The following is a 23,816-nucleotide window of genomic DNA, read 5'->3' as shown; positions in this document are numbered from 1 at the left end:
TAAATAGGTATAAGTAACAAAAATAAAAGTACATAGGCCGACAAGAGGAGAACAAAACAAAAAATGAAAAAACTTAATGATTCTCCTAAGATTGCATTTGCTTTGTCTTCTTGTTGATCAAGGTTGTATCATTTGGCATTTTCTTCATCTTTCTCGTTGACCAGGGTTATGTTGGTTGGAGCGGGCTCCATTAGTAGATGGCCAAGAATTCTCCTTGTTTCAAAGATCTCTAGGCCGATTTGATGTTCCATCAGTTGCAATGGTTGTAAGTTTGAGATGTTGACCATGAAGCTCTAAATATGGAATTTATTCATGGATCATGCTACTAGTTAAATTCTTGGCCAGGTAGTTTGAGAATTAAAGTCAGCAGGTTGAAATAATTGAAAGGATCAGGAATAGGAATCTAGGCAAGAATAGATTGACTGAGATGTTGAAGCTGCTCCAACCTATGTTTAGTTTGTAGCATTATCGATTCTAGGTTTGTCTTGATCAGGATCATGGGCAATGAGGAAACAAGATTATTAAAGGAGGAAGATGTGAGAGAGGATGATGACAAAGCAAGAATACTAAGGCTTATTCATAGGGGCTGAGCGTGTGCTACCCAGGTATACATGCAGTTATTATTTCAATTAATGACAAATTTCTTAGATAGTGCAGAAGTTGCCTGCATCACTGAGGGTAGCCTCTTGAAATGGGATAGATGGCACTTACCAACTGTAACCTAGAGATTTGAAGGGACATATTGAACCATGTCTTAAATAAGGTAGAAATGGAGCCTTGACAAATTCGAAGAGTCCATCAGCTATTAAATCCGTATTATGAACATGGGTGCAGGTGTAATGTTCATTGACAATAAGTTATGAAGTATAGGTTGATTATGGACACGACCTACCTGAAAGTCCAAGTGTTGATTTAAAAGCTGATCATGCTCTATACTATTATACAACTAAGTCACCGACTTGATAAGGTTGAAGGCTCAAGAGCAAAACATGATGTAGTTACTAAAGGATTAAGAAATAGAAAGTGGAGACAAATCGTTAGAATTGGCCGCGACAACTATCAGGAGAAAGTAGATGAAATGATAATAACTGGAAATGATAGATGTCAATACTAGAGATAGATAGCTTTATGATGATTAAAAAGTAGGATGTATAAATGCTAAATTATAATTCTGTGAGTAGGTCTTTGTCAATCAATGATAGTATTTTTCTTTAATTTTTGAGTTATCTTATGTTATCCTTACTTATCGTTAGGTTTATAATCTTTAGCCAAGTTATGCAATATCGTATTTACTACTTCCTTCTTCGAAATAGTAGTACTTAATAGTAAAAGTCTTTGTAGATCAACGCAGCGAAAACCACAACCATCCATCTATTCTAATTTAGACATCGGCAGCATACTCGTGCATCTATGCAGCCCAACCATCGATTACTTCTACCTTCTTCGGAACAAATATTCTCCAAATAATTTAAAAAATATCAAATTATTCTCAATTTTTCTCATGATTGAATGGTTCTCTAAATTATTCTCGAAAAATAGATTGATTCAAAATAGTCAATTATTCCCGAATCATGTACAAAATTTATAATTTATTCACAAATTATTTTGGATGAATTAAAAAAGTTTTATGCGTTATAAATTAGGGATACCATATATTATTGCTTAAGAATTTCTTTTACTACTTTATTTGTTATTTTTACCTCTCCTATACTTTTTTTTTAATTAAATAAATTTATAAATTTTCAAATGCTTATATTTTAAATTTTAGTATTTTTATTTTCTTTGTCATGTGAATTCTTTCAAAATTGTTGATAAATTTTTAAGATTTTTTTTGAAATTGCCGAATTGTTGCTGTTGGCGGTGGTGTTCTTGTTTTTGTTTGCGAGTCCCTGTCCAAATTCTTATCCTATTCCAGCGACGCACCAGATGAACCGTGCGCGACCCTGCACGATAAGCGCTTCCGGATAAACCCCTCAACCTCTCGTTATCACCAAGGAGCCTGCTCCTACTAGTCTCTGGAGTCTGGACCTTGGGGAGAAGAAGAACACGGAGCTCAGTTCAAGACCGCTTTCTCTCGGGGGTACTTTCACAAACCCTAGAACCCTGATCTTGTACCTCGTCAGGTCTCCTAATCTTGTTGCTTTTGTAGCTTTTCTCTCGCATCGTGTACTAATCAGCTAGACTCTACCAGATTCCTCTTAATATCTTGAATTTTATCGAGGCTTTTGATATGTTCCAGTATGTTGCCTTTTTTTTTGTAGATAGATTAGTCTTTTGATTAGTATTGGATTTGTATACAGTTTGGTGAAGGAAGAATGGAAAGGAGCTGAAATTTTCTTTAAATTTGAATTTAGAAGATGCTGTTGGAGAGGAACCCTAGTCTTACTGTTAACCTATTGCAGATAGGTAGATATTAGACTTGAAGAGTTTTTATTCAACAAGCGAGAATTCAAGGAAAGGAAAGATGACGTCTTTTTCAAATGCATTTCTGTTTCAAGGTGCGCTGGACTTGAAAGAATCAATAAAAGTTCCCTTTTTTATTCTTCACATAATCCACTGAATTGATGAATGCTTGTATTTGTTGGGCAGAGGGATCCATGGGGGGTTTAGCAGCAGCAAGTGGTGCGCTTATTGGAAAATCTCATTCTCAAAAGTTCCAGGTGTAGCAAATTTTTACCTACGTTGCACCCCTTTTTTACAAAATAGTTTCAGTCTCAAATTTTAATTTTGTAATTTTGAAACCGGAACCTCCTAGCTTGTGGTGTACCTAATATTCTTCCTTTAAAGGAATGGAATTCGTTGAAGTATGCATATACCTAATTGCTTGACCACTATTGATAATATCATCTTACTGATAGGTAATGTGTTATCTTTGTTTGTACAATTTGAAATTTCCAGACACCATTTGTAGGTGTATTTCATTCAAGCAAGCTGCGAATTCTTGTTCGGTCATATAGATACTCCCAAAGGAAGTCCAGACTATTACCTTGTATAAGGTGTGCAAGAAAGGATGGAAAATTTGATCCATCTTCCATCGAACCGCCGCCATACCATTGTTACTTTGATTCCACATCCGGGCAGCTTGAGCCAGCATCTGGTGCCCGGGCCAGTATACCTGGGAGGGAGTACTGGCCTGAAGGAACTGCTAGCCGGGTGAGGGCAGCCAGGGCTCCTGAACCACTTGGCAAGTCGAAAGGGAAGCCTTCATATGGAAAAAGTCCTGGAAGCAGGAGGAAGAAGTATAAGGGGCAGGCTGCTGCTTCCGAAACTTCAGAAATGAGTAGTGATGTGACTGACCCACCACCTGTGCTTGAGACTTCTGATGATGTTTCTGATGAACCTAAAAACCCATCCAAGGAATATGTTATTTATCAGACAGAACCAGAGGAAAAGAATCTCAGTCCTTATGAGTTGGACAAAGAAATGGGGCGACCACATCCCTTTATTGATCCAGCTTCAAGCAAGCCCATAGAAGAGCCTCAAACAAGTCAAGATTTGTGGTGGAATTGGAGAAAGCCCGATGAGGAGCAATGGTCAAGGTGGCAAAGAAGGCGTCCAGATGTTGACACGGTTAGTCTAGCATGGTTTATGTATTCGAAGATAAATAAGATCTGTATCATTTTGGCACAATATATATCACATGGGAATGGTACCATTTTATGGTAGAGCTCATAAGGTGCTCTGGACCTAAGTCATTTGTCGGATATATTTGATAGTTCTTTTTTTCATATACCGCATTTGTCATATATCATGAATGCAGGTGTTTGCAAAGGCAATGGCAGAGACTGGGCAAATAAAGCTTTATGGAGACTATCCTACAAGAACTGAAGCTGCTCTTGCAAAGGCAAGAAGACATGTATTCAAAGAGGAAAGGTAAAATAACTAGCAAACTTCCAAGATTTTAATATTAAAGCTATACTTGCAAATGATTGTTGCATTGTCTGTGTGTTGTTGCTGTCAACGTTAAATTGGCTGCCATTTACTGATATCTGTGAAAACATTTGAAACTTGTTGAATATGTTTCAGAATCTTATTTGCCAGCTACATAGAGGCATTTTCCTGACTCTATTGGCTACAGATGAGATGAAAAAACTAAGAGAGTGTTTTTAATTTTTTATTGCAAGGAAATTAAGCAAAATGAGAAAAGAAAAACTGACGAAGCAGCTCATCCCCCCTTCCCTTTTCTCCCTCACAGTCATCACTCTAATAATTCTTGTGCTGATTTCTTTTCTGAACAAAAGAACTGCCTTGGAATTTTTTTCAAAAGCAAACCTCCCCACCTCTCCACTTTGTCAAGGAACACTTCTATGATTTAATGAGTAAGCTTTATGTATTATGTTTCAATTGGATTATCAGTTACAGTGCATTAATTTGGACATGGTTGAGTATATCATGCTTGATTACAGTTAGAAATCAGCTTGTACAACATATGCCTAATGGCACACAACAGCATTCAGCATATAAGGATAACGGCCTTGACAAAGGATGATCTAATGATATGGGTAGGTGCATTTGTAAAACATTTTTGTTTACCTTATATCAAACAGTTTGAAATGGTTTGAAATGATGAATACATGTTCATGATGTTCAAATTATATGTTAGATTCTCATAAGCACATTAAAATTGTTGGATTCCCTCACATACACATTTCTGTTTTGGATAAGCAATGGTGAGGATTCATAGCATTAACTACAAAAAATACGATAACAATTTTTTTTAAAAAACAATGTTAACAAAAAATTTTAGAAAATTTGAATTGGTATATGTTAACTGTGTCAGTATACTTTGCAGTATGTCTTGCTATATGATAACTGTGTTGCTTCATACTTGATATCCTACAAGATGAAGCAGTGCCAACCATACTAGGTTTTCATGAGCCCCAAGATTCCTGGGGAGCGTATTCCACCAGTAAATCTCTTGCATGGTATGTATTACTGATTGGCAATACTTGAAATCTTGCCTTCAGATTGAAGCAGGTATATTGAAATACTATATAATATTGTCCGAGGGATCATCATGGCTTTCTGCCTATCCAAGGTGTTGTCCATTTCTGGTCATGCTATGAATTTTTTTATTTCTGTTGGTGGGCGTCACACCATGTGCTTGTTTTCTGGGTTTTTTTTGCTTTTGCTCCCCTTTTTCTTTTCTTTTACTTTTACCAGTTGAACAAAATATTCATCCCAGCAATCCCGTAAAGGAAGTATTGCACAATCAATTCATCTGTTATTTTTTCTGTGTTATTCTTCATAAAAAAATTGCATATCATGGGCAAACTTGTGTCGGGATTCCAAATATTAAAAATGAGACTTTTTCATATAAAACTATTCTTTGTTGGCTCTGTTAACTGATATGCCAAAAAAAATTCAGGCTACAAGCAGAGCAGAGGAGACTGGAAGAGATAGGACCATTAGCATACTATTCTGAATGGGTTAAAGCATATAGAAAGAGGGATACTTCACGCAAAGCTGCGGAGAAGCACTTTGAAGAAACTGGAGAAGATGAGAACACTCAACTCATCACAATGTTCCAGCACCAAACTGCTGAAGAGTATCGCATTATGATGGGCACTGATATTCGTATAAAGCGGGATCCTTTAGCTATGAGGATGCGAGAAGATCAAATCAAAGAGAGTATGACATTTCTCCAGTTCCATAAGATATTACCAAATGTTTTTTCCTCTCTTTGATATATTTGTTATTCAACTTTTAGTGATACCAAAGCATATGTTAGATGGGGAACAAATTTATATTAATTTTTCTTTGGTTCAGGCTTTGCCAGTAAGATGGATGAATCTAAACTGTTGATATATATGCATTCCAGCATTAAATATATCACACATTAATAGGGTCAGCAAATTATTGAATTTTCACCACCAACTATTTATCAGCTACTTTTTTCTGTAGTTCTGTTATTTTTATCCCCTAAAAAATTAATTGATTAGTGGCAGAAAATTTAGTAAAATTAAGTCTATTTTTAGTCCAACTTATAATTGAATTTGACAATAGAATATAGTATGGACCTATATCTAGAAAATGCTTGGAGACACGTTGGTGAACAATATATATATTGCCTGAAATTCAAAATCAGATGTTTTTAAGGATCTTGACCTATTCGTCGTGTGGGTACAAAATTATCTGAATATTGATGAACAATATACAGATTTCTTGAGAATCAAAAGCAAATGTTATTAAGGTTTTTTTACTTTTTCATCATGTGGGTATCAAATTATCTGATTCTATGGCAAGATACAATGACTTAATATGATTTATAGTTCAGTAATGCCCAGTTTTCACTGGATATTGATCCATGTGTTTTCTTAAAATTCTTAGATCATGTTCAATAGTGCAATTTCTGATTTATATGGAACATCGTGCATTTCCAAAATATTCAAATTTTAGGTCAGTAGGGTGTTGTAGCTGTAGATCGTGATTAGAAGTGTTGATTGATGATCAACATGGCTCATACTGTATTTTGCAACAGTAGGGTATGTACTTAGGTGCACTGGTAGGTCCCCCCCCCTCCCGCCCCTCCCCCCATGTGTTTGTCTAGATGTAGGCATACATGCTTGTTGTTATATATGCACAATGGACCTAAATGCAAACTTTACTAAGGTTCATCATAAGTTTCTAAGTTATATACTCTTAGTGGAGTCTGTTCCTTCGATTCAAGATATTCTATGAAAATGTTCTCTGAAGATAGTCTCAAAATGCCAGTTTGGATGTTTGGATTAACTATCTAGGTTCGATGGCGCGCTGTACACTGTTCGAAGATCCAGGCTTATCATCTAAAGGATTAGGATCCTAGTCTGGGTCATAGAACAACATGGAAGGATCTAACGATAGACTATTCACCATAGGCTTTTCCGATGGCAGAATAGGTACCATCTGAACCCTTCTCATGGCAGTTAGTTCACTGTTGGAAGAAACTTTCTTCTAAAAGTGCCCTTTCCGCAAGATTACTTAGTAGCAATGTATTAGGAGCTATTATTGAGTTTTGCTAAGACTTTGAGGGTATGTAGACATCATTACCCCTCGTAGATGTTCCAGATCCTCAGAATACCCCTTAGGTACCCTTGTTTTCATAAGTTCATGAAAATTTCTATCTTGGGTGCTACTTTTCTCCTCTTTCTTGTATGGTAGATTCAGTGCAAGCCCTGGTGGCTTCTAGGTTCGAGGCAAGTGTGTTAATGGAATCCTTGATCATGTCGTGCTTTGAGGTGTCAATTTGGTGGCGTCCTTGTAAATATAAGCCCTTTGGTAGGAGGGCAAAGAAGCTACTAGGTATCCCTTAGCTCATAGATCTAGTTTTCCTAGCCTTTAGTTTTCAAAATTAATTTTCTTGCTTTCTAGCTTCTAGGCTTAAACCATATCTTTTTTAAGATTAATTAATCTTTTGTTAGAAAATTATAATCTTTAATTGTTTTGCTCTAAAGCTGATGTTAGGCCTTCCCCAACTTCGTTAAAAATCCCCCGCCTACCTATTCTCGCCCATGACCATATGTGGGATATTTTGGCAGATAATTGACCTAGAAATCCAAACAGGCCCCTAAAATGCCAATACAGGTGTTTTATGTTATTTACTTGCAATAGATTTATCCTCCATTCAATTTTGTTCAATGATCTACATGGTAGAACTCAAGTTGTTGCTAATGCTTCATTTAGTAACCATGCTGTGACTGACTTCTTTTTGCAATTCAAAGTACACAGTTTGTCATAACATGTTCGATGGGGTGTAGAATTTCTTGCTGCTTTATTCAACCTATAACATCTTTATGCTAAATATATGCACCTTTTCGCTACTCTATTGGTTTTAATATACGAGATTCCAGAAGCTAAACACAGTTAGAAACTAAGAATTTTTTTTTATTTTTTTAATCTTATCTTTTACTCTTGTATCCTTTTAGCTTTATTGAATAGATAGTAAGCCTTAATGTTAAATTATCCAATGTCCTTTTGCAGTATGGGGGGGTGATCCTGTTTACCCAACTGTGAATTATGTTCAAGACCCTGATGAGATCATCGACTATAGAGGTCCGGATTTCCATGAGCCAACACACGACATGTTGGCCTATCTAATAGAGGTAGACACCATTTCTCTTGTTCTTATTTTTTTTTTCAAGATATAGCGTACAGTATGTATCTTTTGATGATAAAGCGAACATCTACCTAATGATGTGTAACAGCTCATTGACCCTCTACAATTTTGTGTGATGAAATCAGTTCTATGTGTTTCATTCAATGCTCAAGGCATCTATAATCTTGTCTCCTTTTCATTATTTCCTTGAAACATATATGATAGCAAAAGCATGATTTCAGAAAAGATGCAAATTTATTAGCTGCAAATAACAAAACCTGCCTAGCATGTTCTTAAAATGATCAGAAAGAGTTACAATAGCGTATGCTTACCATGGTCATATTTATTTCCAGAAATGCATTTCATGAAGCAACGTTTCAGAAGCCAATTCAGTTTAGGCTTTTTAATTGTGTGAATCTGCAACATATGCCATGTTGCACAGAAAAGGCTGGGAATTTTTTCTAGTGCTCTCCCCAGTGTTACCCATGCATTGCTAACCTAATCCTATGTTTTTTCTGTAGAAACCTTCCAGATTAGGATATGACAGTGCAGATATGCCAATATGACCATTTTTTAGAGACGGGATACAAGATAGCCAGGATAGGAGATATATGTTTATATATTATTTACATGTATGAACAAGCATCAACAAAATATAATAGATTATCACAAAAAAATATAGGCTGTACCTGATAAGATAACATAAACATCCACAAACTACATTAGTCATCACTGATCACTCGAATCATAGGCTTTACTATCTATCTTTAAAAGATCAACATCATTTGAAAAAAGGCCCACCCTGTCATTCATAGAGATATTGGGGAACTACACTATGCATCAAGTATCAATAACCCATTTTCATAAAAAAATGGATAGCTAAAAATAACTATCTGACATGTATCCTAGTTGACTGTATCCAACAGGTACCAGTATCATATAGGTATCGGATGTAGACACAGCATGCAATTTGAATTTTCTGTGCTTCTTAGATATAGGTCAGATTTTGTGGATGCATTGAGAAGATAGGTGATTTTGGGAAAACCAATGAAGAATATATATATTTCAGCAAAAAAAAATGAAGGAAAAAATAGAGTAGGAGGGACAATTAATAAGCAACCGAAGATGAAAAGAAGATTAATTTGTTAGTCATTGCTAGAAATAGACTTAGAATTCATCACTTACATTTCGAGATGTTTTCACTGTGGTGCACATCAGGGGGGAGAGGGGGGGGGGGGAGATAGAAAGAATTGGTCTTTTTGAATTCATGGATCGCTTGAGAAGAAACAGGAGATAGGAGCTGGCTGGTTAAAGTGTTGCCTGATCAAAGTAGTGCTAGTACTAGGAATCTGCATGTACGAGGTAAATTCAAGAGGAAGGATACTTCATAATAACTATGATCAAGGTTCGCCATACCGGTGCATACTGCCCCGTACAAGTACCGAACCGAGACTCAGTACAGGGGGCATACTGAGTCTTAGTACGCCAAACTAACCTTTGTGCTGAGTTAGCAATATGGGGTCCAGTATTGAGACAGTGAACCTTGATTATGATTTTAAATACATTTTCACCGTGGAACTTTTTAATATGCTCTTTTTTTATACTGTATATTTTCTAACATTATTTGGAAAGGAGTTTCGACTTTCAAGAGGACAATGTTCATTGAAGTGCAGTGTATTAGAAGAGGTCGCAGTCTCACGGTCTCACACTATTTGGAAAGTATTGTACATTCACATACATGCATATCTGCATGCGCAAATGCGTGCATCCATAATGTATGTATTATATTTATGCACATATGCATACAACACATGCCTAGATGTATATGCACTCTCGTGCAAGTGCAACACATATCCATAAACACACACACATATTCATACATACATTTGTACGTATATAGGTACACATATATGTATATAGAATTGCATATTTAAATGTATGTGTAACTCTGTATTTGGGCATGTATATTAAGATTTTAAGTATTGGTGCTGGTGGGCATACCAGTCACTGATCAGCATGGTACTTGTGATGCTGCAATGTGCCACACCATACTGAATGCAAAAAATCTTTCTATAATTAATCATATGAGAAAAGAGTTAAATATATGCCATGCTGTCCTACGCCAAGTGCCAATTCTGACCTGGCATGTTATATGCTGATCAACACGGCCAGCATTTTAAATTGTGCATTGCTCATACATGCACAAATAAAATAATGGTTTATCACCAGCACCATGGGTTTTCTTTAATCAAGCATATAAAGCTGAAATAATATTTTGCAAACTTAAAGAGGAGATAAACCCCTCTAATATAAGCCAAGCTGTTCCAGAACCATATTATATTGATAGGGCATTACAAAAATTATGGGAACTCCGAATCTTATTTTTCTTTCTTTTTCTTCTTTGTTTTTGTTCACTCTTCCGTTGTTTCCTAGATTCTTAAACATTTATATCAGTATGGTTTTGTTGCCTTGATATTCATCCCAATTTTAGGGATGTTGCATTGCATTTATCTATCGTTGCTCATTCTTGTCTAAATAAATCGCTTTCTTCTTGCCTGGTGGCAAATGTTGCAACTGACAGTGACTTTCATTGCTGCATTGTCAGAAAACACTTCAAAGCCAATATATCTGAAACCAAAGTAGTTTAAATATTTACCTACAAGCTCTGATAATTTGTAGTTGATGACAAATTAATTTTAAACTTTTTATTGGTTACACCCTTTTTCTTTAGCCCCAGCCAAGTACAAGTTGAGTCTCTTTAACTGATCTAGGAATGATTATCTTGCCTTCCTCTGTTATGACATCTGTGGCAGGCAAATTAGCAATGATCTGGTCAACCTGCTTCTTTGCCATTATTGACTATTTGAGAAATAATGCGTACCTACCTGTACACCATATTTTGGCTGTATGTTATGCCACTAAGTGCACTGTTTAAGCGTTTGTACTTGTACTGACTCTGCATTGATTAAGGGCTTGCACTGACTTCTGTAAGCTGGGATCTTTATATTAATTTATCCATTTTCTGTTTCATGACTAAATATCAAGTTCAAACCTATCTGTTTGGATGTTATTGTTCGTCCTAAACCACATGAAGGAACTATCTGGCTTCAGATATGTCAACATGTTTTCAGATGTTTGTGTTTACTGACTTTCTATATCTCAGCAAGGAAAAATGATACCAAGGGAGGAGCTTGAGAAAATTTTGGCCAAAGAGAAGACTCAAGAACTTGAGGTAATTAATCTTTTGGTACAGAGTTCAGGTAAATTCAAAAATTTGTTAAAGATGTTAGGCACATTTTTATTTGTAAGAATTGCAGCATCTAATTACTATCAGTTTTGCACTTTCTTCATAAACTTTACATCTCACTGTCGTGGTTACTTATGCAGATCACTGATGTGGATGAAGCTATGGCAAGTGCAGTTGACATAGGAGAGGATGATGTGAGTCAAACTTGTGAAAATTTTACCTCTCTTTTCAATATTGTTATCATGTATTTCCTTCTTTCCACCCATATTTTCTGTCTCGGAGGAAGGTAAGGATACAAGACTTTTGTTTTTGGAGTAGTTTTTCAGACATCTACAATTTATGGATAATATACTGAAACAGATAAGCATTACCATATTCTTTACTGGCAGCTCATTTTTATGCGAACATTCCCTTTTTTCTTTTTTTCTTTTTTTTTCTTTCTTTCTTTTTTTGAAATAGGATGAGGAAGATGGTGAGGACGAACAACAAGAGGAGGAGAAAATTACCCGCAACTGGAGCGTTTTGAAAACTACTACTCAGCTTCGTAAGTCAAAGGTACACCTGGATTCCAAGCATTCAATATTATGTATGCAGGTAGAAAAACAATAATTGTGGTATTCCAGTTTTAGGATGTCAAAGTCTTGTTTTGTGTGCATTTGAGCCATCAGTGCTTCTTCTTCCCATTAATATTCATAGCTTGTGCAAGTTTCTTTCATCTCCTTATTTATTCACAGGCAGGAAACATATGGTGCCCAATATCTGATATGCATTAATTATGTAGAAGAAAAGTAACAAGCATCTCTTCCATATTTAACATATAATGAATTAATCAGATAACCAGATACAACCGTTCAAGTGTTTCCTATTACAATAATAATCTGTTAAAGTTAAAAAACTTTGCAAATATATATAATTTATGGCATCAGATGTTATCGTGTAACTCTCTTTGACATTATTTGTTCATTTGTTTCAATGGTTTCTCCCATTATGTAAATCAAGCATAAAAAATTTTATTTCTCAAATTTCCACCTTTTGCAGGAAAAACCAAAGAAGGAAGGTCCAATGACACTAGAAGATGCTATAGATGATTCAGAGAACTTGACTGATTTCCTTATGGACTTTGATGAAGAAGAATGATGTTTGTAACATGCTGCTGACAGAAACCGTCTATGACTGGTGAGTAGAAGACAAGTTTTAACTTGATTTCTGCCAGCATATTCTATGTAAGTGCTTTCTGCTGATTTGGGGTGGCCACATAACTTCTTTTTTAGGAGCCTTGAAGTATCTGAGACTGCCGAATTATCTCAGATACACTAATACAAGAATGTAACTGCTTTTATTTTACATTATGAAACATAAAATCAAAGGAAAAAAAAAAATCTTTAGGAGCTTCGAGGGAAATAATGGCATATTTGTTAATTCCTTATTTGTTGCTCCATTACCTAATGTTGCACATTTTTGTCAACTGAAAACTGTAGTTTGCCTAGAGTAATGTCTGATCTGAACTTATATTTCTCCATGCTTGTTATCGATGAACCATGAGTCTCAAGAGAAGGTGCCATTTTATGTTATTTAAAGATGATGTAATCATAACTGACACAAAATTGGAGTTCAATGGGAATTCAGATTTATGGGGAGAATCTTTAGGGATAATAACTTGAAATCAACAAAACTAACTTGAGGTTATAAGGTGTGCAGTTTTGCAGAATGATTTTAAACAGGGGCATGGCCATAGTGTCGCAAGGGGGGAGGGGGGGGGGGTGGCTATGCCTCCCTCTCCCCCGAGTCCCATGAAATCCATTAGGTAGTCCACTAGGTAGTATTTAGAAACCTTCAAGTCTCACTCCTTGCCCCGTGGATTTGAACTCCATCCGCTCCTGCCTCCCGATATGTGGATTCTATGCACTCATGGAGCTACTGTGATACGTAACCCAATCAGGAAAGAAAGACAACTACAATCACAAAACATATCCCCAAGACTTACGTAATGGGGAAAAATATCCTCATGAGACGTGGTCCATATGGAACCCCTCATTCACCCGTATTTTCTGTTTAAAGTAATTTATCACTTGCTAATTGTAATAGATTTTGTGTTCTCGTCTAGATTCTCACTCATCCAAGCCTTCTTGTCCGATAGAGATTTTTTGCATATAAAAAGAAAATCTAAGTCATATCGAATATGTGATTTTAAACATCTCGCAAACTTGCCCAACTTGATTCCCTCCCTCTTCTTCAAATTTTTAAACCCCTCGCAAAAATTTACCATTAACATTTGGCAGATTATGATGCTTCTCCACATAAATTCATGCTTATCTCTGAATTACCCATGATTTAAGTACTCTTTTGCCTTTTTAATAATAATTTCAGGAAATCTAAAACTTCAATATGTAAATATAGGTATTTTTATAATTATTAATATAAACATAATTTATATTTTTTAATTAATGATGTAATTATTATTATTAATTTAAGATGAAATAAATACTGTAAAGTTTTAATACTTCACCTCCCCACATAGAATTTCTAGCTTCGCCCTTGATTTTGAATTCACATTAAACTCCAATTTTGTGTCAGCTACTATTACCCAGATATTGGTAAATCATCGAATAATATATGAAATCATGGACGAGCCAAAATTGGTGGCTAAGACATCCAAAAATACTATTACTATAATCATGAAGGTATCGATGAACAAATATGTAACTATATTGGAGCAAGCAAAATAAGTGAAGTTGTCATGCCCCCGGCCCGAGATTGCGAGCCGGAGGTCTGCGCCAACTGCCGCACACCCGTAGGAAACTCTCCCCACGAGCATACAAGGCATCTTAATCAAATATCTCAAATATATAACTAAAATAATTTAGCTAAATAAATGCAATTTTATTTCATTGACTGACACAAATTATAAAGTCTCTCAGTTCTTAAATATGCAGCGGAACAATAAACTACTAGCATGCAAAAGCTTATTTCTTTAAATAACAAAACCTTACAATGTCTAACAATAGTCTAAGATAAAATATCAATGTAAATAAATCCTAGTCTAAGATAACTTGTGCTTCACTTCTTCTAGTCGCTCTCCCAGGGCCGACCCTGCAGAAGTGTCTAGCACCCCAGGTTCGGGTTCGGGTTCATACCCGTAAACCACCCTCCTCCCTTTATTTTATTATATTTTTTTTCTTTCTTTCTTTCTTTTCTTTTTCTTTCTTTCTTTTCTTTTCTCCCGACTTCTTCTCCTTCCCCCCTTTTCTTTCTTCTTCCTTCTCTTTCTCCCGCGAATGGAGGTCCGCGAGCTCGGGAGAGGTCAAGTCGAGGCCAGCGGCGCCCGCGTCGGCCGGCTCTCTCCTTCTTCCCGTGGAGGAGGTATGCGCACGGGAGAAGAGGAAAGCCCGCGACGATCAACCTTCTCCTTCTTCCCTCTCTTCTTCTTTCTTTCTCCTTCCACTATTCCTTCCTGTTTTCACTAAACAGACAAGAGGAACAAGGGATGGGGGTGCTCTTCGGTCCTCAAGGTGGCCGCCACTGAGGGCCGGTGGCGCCTGTGGCCGAAGGCATGCCGACTGCCACGGGTGCCTCCCCCTCCTTTTCCTTCTCTCTTCTTCTTCTTCTTTTTTTTATCAAATGGTATAACAAAAAGGTGAAGCTAGGAATCCTTACCACAGCTCCGGCGAAGATCTGGCGGCTTCCTTCTAGCGGCGAACAGAGGAAGAAGACCACCCGAAAAAGAAATCCGGCTTCGACGGCTCCTTCTCTCTCTCTCTCTCTAGCGGCCTTTTCTTCCGGTGGTCTCAAAGAGGAGAATGAAGCCCTAAAAACAATGGAGCCGGCTTCTTCGGGATGGCTCCCCCCTCATCACGCGCCCTCACGTGCGACGCACGTGAGGCCGAAATTGGGGCTGGGCCGGTCAATGGACCGGGCCCAGTTTTAGGGTCTCACATCCTTCCCCCCTTAAACATTGATCAATCCAGTTTCAGGGTCTCATATCCTTTCCCCCTTAAAAAAATTTCGTGGACGAAATTTTTATACATGCAGTTCAAGGGTAGAGAATACTTCTTCCAAATTAAGTCATAACACTCTTCAAATCAAAGTCGTCTTGTCTGACCAATGTCAAATAATTTCTTTCACCACACTTCCTCTGCACACTCTGATTTAAACCTTAGCATACCCATGTCAAGTCTAGATTTTTTTTTTTGAATTACTTGCTTATTGGTACATTCATTATTATGTTTTAATCCATGTGAACACTTTCAAAATTCAAAAGCTCATATTCTTCTTTTGACAATTAATCAGGAAAAAGTGTCATGTAACTATTTAATTTTTCTAGCAGCATAATAAGCTGTCTAACAAAGAGCAGTGGGCATGGCTAGACAATAAATAGAAATAAATATTGGGACTAGATTAATACCTGTCATTAACACATCAGAAGCCTGTACATCTTGCTGTATAAGTGCAAATATTTTTCCTTGAGTCTTTGGCCCCTGGCTTCCTTCCATTGCCTGAGTAGATCTATTCTCGTTTCTTTGTGGGCAGTCTGCAATTTTATGACCTATCTTACCGCATCTAAAACAGGCACCGGTGTTCCAATGGCAATTCTTGTCAGCATGAGCCTTACCACATCTGGAATATTTATTGCTATTCATCTATTTAGGGTTGTCACTCATTGATTTCTTGTTTGAACTTTCGGCGTTTTCATTGCTCTGCCCCTGAAATTCATTTGACCTGTTCCTCTTCTTTTGATTTCTTTCCCTTTCCAACCGTTCATCATTAACTTCCCTTTCAATTATTAAAGCCTTATTTACCACAGCTGCATAGGTAATCAATTCATAAGGTACCATTTGTTTTCTAATTACAGTCTTTAGTCCCATCTCAAATTTATGCGCTCGATCTAGGTCATCCTCGACTAACTTTGGAACAAATTTGGCTAGCTCAGTAAATTTAGCTTCATATTTTGCAACAGACATATTTTTTTGCTTTAGATGAATAAACTTTTGCTCTTTCTGTGTCCTTACACTCCGAGGAAAATACTTATCATAAAATGTTCCTCGAAATCTTTCCCAAGTAAGTGGCTTCCTATCCTGCTCATATTTATGTTCCAACATCCGCCACCAGTTGAATGCCTCACCTTGCATCATGTATGATGCAAACAAAATTTTTTCATCATCCTGGCATCTCAAGACAGCAAATGCTTTTTCCATCTCTATAAGCCAATTGTCTGCTTCCAACGGTTCTGTAGTCCCTTTGAAAGCTGGAGGAGCCAGCCTCTTAATTCAGCTATATTGCTACGCTGTTCACACTGTTCCCCTCGTTCTTGCTGTGGCTGTATGGGGCAACTGCGCTTGTTGTTGGAGCAACTGCTGTTGCACTTGTTATTGCATCTGCATAAGGCCCACTATGGTCTGCATAACCTGGCCTAGGCCCGGTTCCTGTCCCGTTTGAGGGCTCACAACCCTCTCCTGCTGAGGGATATTACCAACTTGTTAAGGTGTGCTGCCATTTTGCGGGTTTGTTGCCTTATCAGTAGCTCCGCGAGTAGTCTTTCTCACCCGACGTGGGGGCATCCTAACCTATATCTATCAGATAGCAGCATGCCAATAATAAGCTTACTAATTAATTACAAGTATATAGGATGGTTGTTACACTCATCATAAACTAACGTCCCAATGTTCCTAGTGTCTACCCACCTACACTTATGTCATGTCAGATTTTCTTATCTTAGAATTTATCCATTTATGCTCGATACCACTTAAGTTGTCACGCCTCCGGCCTGAGATTGCAAGCCGGGGGTCTGTGCCAACCGTCGCACACCCATAGAAAACTCTCCCCACGAGCATACAAGGCATCTTAACCAAATATCTCAAATATATAACTAAAATAATTCAGCTAAATAAATGCAGTCTTATTTCATTGACTGACACAAATTATAAAGTCTCCCAGTTCTTAAATATGCAGCGGAACAATAAACTACTAGCATGCAAAAGCTTATTTCTTTAAATAACAAAACCTTACAATGTCTAACAATAGTCTAAGATAAAACATCAATGTAAATAAATCCTAGTCTAAGATAACTTGTGCTTCACTTCTTCTAGTCGCTCTCCCATTTTAAAACCACGATAGGTTAGTTCTCGGAATCTGTAAAATAACAAGAAATTATATAATGAGCTAGACAACCCAGTAAGTAATAAACACCTTAACTAGTCAATTCATATAATAATATAAAATATAAACACAAATTACGATGAATCAACATAATAACATAATCATTTTTTTTCAAACACAAATTCATTGAAATCCGTATCTTTCAAATATCCATATACATAACCATAATCTGATTTGAAACAAATCTCAACAGCCTTTAACTATGACCACACTTATATCCTGTGGCTAGGCCAGAAACAGAACCGCACTTATACTCTACGGAGTGGGCCAGAATACCGCACTTATACCCTGCGGAGGGGCCAGAATTGCCAATGCATAACCTCTAATTGGCAGGGTCCAGAACATAGTCAAGCTGAGAGTTCCAAATCTAATACACATCAAAATTCTTTTGGTACATAATAGATATATCATAATCCGATCTAAATATGTGTATACGATGCAAGAACAGTGAATATATCAAAAAAAAAATATTATTCCAATTCACATATCTATTTTTCATTCAAATCATCATCTCGTAAAATTCGTAAATCACATATAAATTCATTAACAATTTATTCGATGCAAAAATAATATTAGATAAATGAAAAGTCTAGAGAAGGCAGTTCATTACTTACATTGAACGCGATCCACAGTAAATCCAATTAATCTCACAAATTTCTCGCAAAACCTAATATCCAAAAATCATATTTTTCTTTTAAAATTTATCACAATATACATAAAAAACTTAAATTTTAACATTCTCCGAGGGCCGACCCTGCAGAAATGTCTAGCACCCCAGGTTCGGGTTCGGGTTCATACCCGTAAACCACCCTCCTCCCTTTATTTTATTATATTTTTTTTTCTTTCTTTTCTTTTTCTTTCTTTCTTTCTTTTCTTTCTTTTTCTTTTCTTTTCTTTTTCTTTTCTTTTCTTTCCTTCTCTTTTCTTTTTCTTCTCTCCTTCTCCAGGACCTTCTCCCGACTTCTTCTCCTTCCCCCCTTTTCTTTCTTCTTCCTTCTCTTTCTCCCGCGAATGGAAGTCCGCGAGCTCGGGAGAGGTCAAGTCGAGGCCAGCGGCGCCCGCGTCGGCCGGCTCTCTCCTTCTTCCCGTGGAGGAGGTATGCGCACGGAAGAAGAGGAAAAGCCCGCGACGATCAACCTTCTCCTTCTTCCCTCTCTTCTTCTTTCTTTCTCCTTCCACTATTCCTTCCTGTTTTCACTAAACAGACAAGAGGAACAAGGGATGGGGGTGCTCTTCGGTCCTCAAGGTGGCCGCCACTGAGGGCCGGTGGCGCCTGTGGCCGAAGGCATGCCGACTGCCACGGGTGCCTCCCCCTCCTTTTCCTTCTCTCTTCTTCTTCTTCTTTTTTTTATCAAATGGTATAACAAAAAGGTGAAGCTAGGAATCCTTACCACAGCTCCGGCGAAGATCCGGCGGCTTCCTTCCAGCGGCGAACAGAGGAAGAAGACCACCCGAAAAAGAAATCCGGCTTCGATGGCTCCTTCTCTCTCTCTCTCTCTCTCTCTCTCTCTCGGGCGGCTGCACGTTGGGGTCTGGCGGCCTTTTCTTCCGGTGGTCTCAAAGAGGAGAATGAAGCCCTAAAAACAGTGGAGCCGGCTTCTTCGGGATGGCTCCCCCCTCATCACGTGCCCTCACGTGCGACGCACGTGAGGCCAAAATTGGGGCTGGGCCGGTCAATGGACCGAGCCTAGTTTTAGGGTCTCACATCCTTCCCCCCTTAAACATTGACCAGCCCAGTTATGTACTTGTCTCACAGAAGTGCTCATGGCATGTTGTGTAAAAGTTGTACGAATTAAGCATGACAAAAAAGGTTCAAGTACATATACTAGTGATCCAATCGAGGAGGAGGAAGTAATTTTTCCAACCTGTTCAAGTCGAATCTCTTAAGATAATTTAGAAAAGGTAGAAAAATTGGTAAAAGTAGAATCTCAATCCTCTTTTCTTTCATTAATGAACTCAAAACTGAGTTACATAGTCTTTATTTATATTAGTGAGGTATGCCCTTTTACCCTTTGGGTCTGATTCCTCTTCTAGTTAAAAAAGATCACCTTTCTCGAAATAAAGATGACTAGTAGAAATAATCATAAACAAGTTAAATTTCTACAAGAGGTAGATTTCAACTTCTACGTTGACTGTCTTTAGCCGCTCCGCCAAATTCTTCTTCGATTAGGAGGTATATTCGGTCAAATTTTTCTTAAAAGAAAGTTTTTGCTTTGATCGGTCTATTTTAGGGCTAAGATGATTCTATTTGACTCTGATCATTTGGTGCACCATGCCTTGTGTGGAGGGGGAGGCGCCATATTATAGAACTCAAAAAGTTATCCGATTTCAAAAAAAAGAGCACCTCAATGGGACAACCTATGGGCAAGTTTGGCCTTCGAAAGTTTGATATGCGATTCTTCTTTCCAATATAGTGGATCTCGCACCTGGGCCTATCCAATCCTCCTTGACTCCTTTTAGTGGTCAAAGTGGTTCACATTGAGTATGGTGATTCTTCTAGATCAAGGCTCTTCTTTAGAGGATTTAGCTCTTACTAAATCAAAATTGGAGACGAAGAAACGTTTAATCCATTGATCCCACGATGGTTGCAATATTTTTTTGAGTCTTGTTGTCTTATTTCATACTCTACTCATCATTTTGGCTTAGTTTTCCACAACCTTTCTTGAACTTATCACACTTTTTGCACCATTTATTCTCCTCAATTTTCGTGACCTTCGTGCTAGCTTCACTAAAGTCTTCAACTTTAAAGAGCTTTAGTTTTGTTCGATACTCACATGAAGACCTTCAACATACTTCACGAAGATTGCATAATCATCAATGGAGATCACGAGTGAGATTGCTTGCTTGTGAAACTTAGTGGTGGTGTAGGACGGGATTAATTGATAATATTTCAATGCAGGTACTGCTAGTTAGTCTGCCAATCTTCCTTATGGTCGATTGGATAGAATTACTTCTTAATTAAGTTCTTGAATTTTCTCCATATCAGATTAGAGATATCATTATTTCTCATATACTAATTCCATCAGATAAGAGTATGGCTAGAAAGCTTGAGGCGAGTAAAAACTACTAGGCACGTGTATCCATAGATAGTGAAATGGATTCTAACTGGTCTGACTAGTTATCCAACTTTTCTTTATTAATGAATTTGGTCCTTTTTTCTTTTATTAATGAATTTAAACTTGTGTTACTTAGTCTTTATTTATAGTAGTGAGATCCATCCTTTCACAATTTAGGTCAAATTCCTCCTATAGTTAAAAAAGATGGAGCTTTGTTGAAATAGACATGACCATTGAAAATAATTATGAAAAATCTAAAATTTTATAGTTGGGAGATCTTGACTTCGACATCGACTTTGTCTTCAGCTGCTTCGCCTTATTCTTCTTAGATCGAGAGATATGTCTGATTAAAGTCTTTTCCAAAAAGAAAATTTTTACTTTGACTGGTCTATTTTGGAGCCCAAATAGTGGAATTTGACCTTGATTGTTCAATGCATTACACCCTTGCGGGGGTGCCACGTCGTATAGATTGAAAAATTATCAAAAAGAGCAACTCAATCAAACATCATATAGGCACATTATGGTCTTTGGAAGTTTAGCGCGTGATTCGACTTCTCGATATGGCAAATCTTGCTCATGAGTCCTGTCTAGTGCTCCCTATAGTGACCAAATTGTTCCACATCAAGTCTAGTGATCCTCTCAGATCAACTAAGCATGATAAATATGAGGATTTTATCTTGTGGTTTATGTTGATGGAACATGAATAATTTATAGGAGGAACAAAACTTACACCACTTGAAGGTTAGGAATTGCGCCACCAAGATGATGTGCAACATAGATCCAAATCAGCATGATAGAAGGTGCGATATGGATAATATGGTGGTCAAAAAGTTACACTGAAAGTCTAAAATAACATGGATGGGGATTGTAAGGCGTGAACATGAGAAGATCGTTATAAAAATTGTGGTCCAAATGAATGAACAGCAGACAGATGCATTAAGCCATATATTGCTAGGAGAAAACTTGATGGAAATGATTGTGCTAATTGTTACAATGAAAGTTAAATAAGAGTAATAAGAATGAGATACAGAGAACTTTATGATCAATGCTTAGGCTGTAAAACTTTTCTGTTTGAAAACGGATGCCTAATTACAAGGATATTAATTTTTCTGATATGGGCCAGCTAGAAAGTAAACAATGCAAATCCAATGATCCTACAATGTGGCCACTGAAACTTTATTGAGCTTGGATAAACATAAAAGGCATCCTTTATTCTAATTTGGGACTGCCTCAGGAATCTGGCCTGTCACATAAATCATATCCAAATCCAGTCAATTGATATTGACATAGAAGGGGATCAGCCAAACAGCACACACGAGAAGTGCCTGATCAGAACAACTCTCAGCCTCTCACCCACAAAAGACATTCAGAGCTAAGCTTGCTTGCGGAGTTTTTAAAATTTAAGCTATTCACAGGTCAGCTTGAGTTTGGATCGAAGTTTGGCTCGCCTAGTTAGTTAACGAGGCGAGCTGGATCTGGGCTTAACCTGCTTAGCTCAGCTCTGTTTGGCTCGACGTATAAATATATATAAATAATTTATATATTATATTATTTTTTTAATTTATATTGTCTATATAAAACTAATTTTTATTATCTATGATAAACTAACATAGGTAATGTAAAATAAAATGAATTGCAATTATAATATTAAAATATAATTAAAATTCTTAGTCTAAAACTATATAAATAAAGGCCTTGAAATACCTTATGCTCTTTCCATTTCTTTTAAACAAGCTGTTCATGAACAACTCAAGTTCAAGAAGTTAGATGAGCTGGCTCGAGCTTGGATTGATTACAAACTGACCTGAGCTTGAGCTAGGACTTGCTCGCTCCATGTTCAGCTTGTTTACACCCCTAGCTTGCGGTATGATGACATCCATGTTCTCTGCTTTTATTGTAACACTAGCAGACATGCAGTTTGCGCCTGAGAAGTTAGAAGCAAGTTTTTTAGTGAATGGGTCATTTTAGTGGCTGCACATGCACACAGATGTTAGTTGCAACCCTAGGGTGTGCTCACATTGTACTTCTGTACATGATCTATAATAAGTCATCATTAGATGGGGTTTGTTTTCTTTTGTCCTTTGTATTGTTCAGCTATGAGCTTTAGATTTTAGAATAACCTGAAATGCACTTAATTTGCTTGCAGATTTTAATCATATTAGAGCGAAGGCGCCAGGAAGAAAGAGTCATGGTAAATCTGATCGCAGGATTGCAGATTTCGACAAAAATAAATTGATCAACTCTTGATGCCAACAGTGTGAGCATGTTGCAGTTCTTGTGGTATAAATGCTATGCAAGAGCTTTTCCACATGTTTCTTGAATCAAATGAGAGGACACAGCTGTGCAATTTGTTGTTGTTTGATACACGGCAGGAGCTTGGGTGGATTCTGTATGGCCTCGCAATGGAAATCTTTCATCTTGCTTGTCATAGTGAATGAAATATTACAGGATTCTTGGTTCCTTGAAAAGGCTATGGACCAAGTGGCTTGAGCATTGATGAGTATCCCAGTCTGTCCAAGCCACTACCATTGTCACAATCTCTCGATGAACTCGGACAAGTTGTCCCAGAATAATTGAAGTATTCTAATTATCTGTAAGTTCTTTGGTGAACTCATCTGATCTCCATGAGTTGGTTAATTATTGTAGCAATGTGTCATCTGCTCTTTCTGAACCAAAACAAACTTGCTTTTGTTCATACCCGTTCTCCACTTGCCTCGATGCGAGGCAGGTAGAGTTAGATGAGCGAGTTGGATGGATCGGATTGCATAATATTATAAAAATTATTTTTTACATATAAATATTTTTTCCTCTTGAAGAAGAAGAAATTTGTGAAGAGTTATATTTATACAGATGGGGATCCATTGCGGATTAGGTAAAACCCGGATCCACTGCAAGTTAGGTAAAACCCATCCTATTAGGTTTGAGTTGGACAAGGTATCCTATGAGGCGGAGTAAACTGCTACATCTATTTCTAGGAATGGGTTAAGAGTTGGATGAAAGCTCAATGTTGAAGGCATCAATGGCAGAATGAGAGGAGATGGAAGGGTGGAAGTGAAGGTGCTACATTTTTGCTGGGTCTTTGAAACCACTAGCAGCCTTTATACTTGACTAATGATGGAGCTGGGTGGAAGGACTACTCAAATAGGGGGAGCATGGTTGCATGGGGATGACTTTAAATGCCGTGCCTCCACTCTAAGCCACTGTTGCACCAATGTGCTGGTGCCTATGGAAATCCTAAGAGGGATGTTTTTTTACAGTTTGTCGGTAGGGCTAAAACCAGATTGGA

At 37.4% G+C, this 23,816-nt stretch overlaps 1 protein-coding gene across 2 annotated transcripts; it reads left to right on the top strand.

The window, feature by feature from the left end:
• Positions 1 to 1,975: 1,975 nt before the first annotated feature.
• Positions 1,976 to 23,175, top strand: LOC103703674 (protein PLASTID TRANSCRIPTIONALLY ACTIVE 12, chloroplastic). 2 transcript variants are annotated; one of them, XM_039114572.1, is made up of 12 exons: positions 1,976 to 2,080; positions 2,403 to 2,498; positions 2,590 to 2,660; positions 2,899 to 3,570; positions 3,761 to 3,873; positions 5,369 to 5,631; positions 7,960 to 8,081; positions 11,238 to 11,306; positions 11,462 to 11,515; positions 11,781 to 11,876; positions 12,360 to 12,497; positions 22,677 to 23,175. In XM_039114572.1, exons 2-11 carry the CDS (start codon positions 2,465 to 2,467, stop codon positions 12,456 to 12,458), a joined length of 1,593 nt encoding a protein of 530 aa, XP_038970500.1. In that variant the 5' UTR covers positions 1,976 to 2,080; positions 2,403 to 2,464; the 3' UTR covers positions 12,459 to 12,497; positions 22,677 to 23,175. The 2 variants fall into 2 exon arrangements, with proteins under 2 accessions (XP_038970500.1, XP_038970499.1); XM_039114571.1 differs by having other exon boundaries at positions 2,301 to 2,498.
• Positions 23,176 to 23,816: the final 641 nt, after the last annotated feature.

This window comes from Phoenix dactylifera, chromosome 16 (assembly GCF_009389715.1).
Source record: "Phoenix dactylifera cultivar Barhee BC4 chromosome 16, palm_55x_up_171113_PBpolish2nd_filt_p, whole genome shotgun sequence".
Classification (NCBI taxonomy): domain Eukaryota; kingdom Viridiplantae; phylum Streptophyta; class Magnoliopsida; order Arecales; family Arecaceae; genus Phoenix; species Phoenix dactylifera.
Note: the sequence above shows the minus strand (reverse complement) of the source record. Positions and strands in the feature narration are given on the sequence as shown.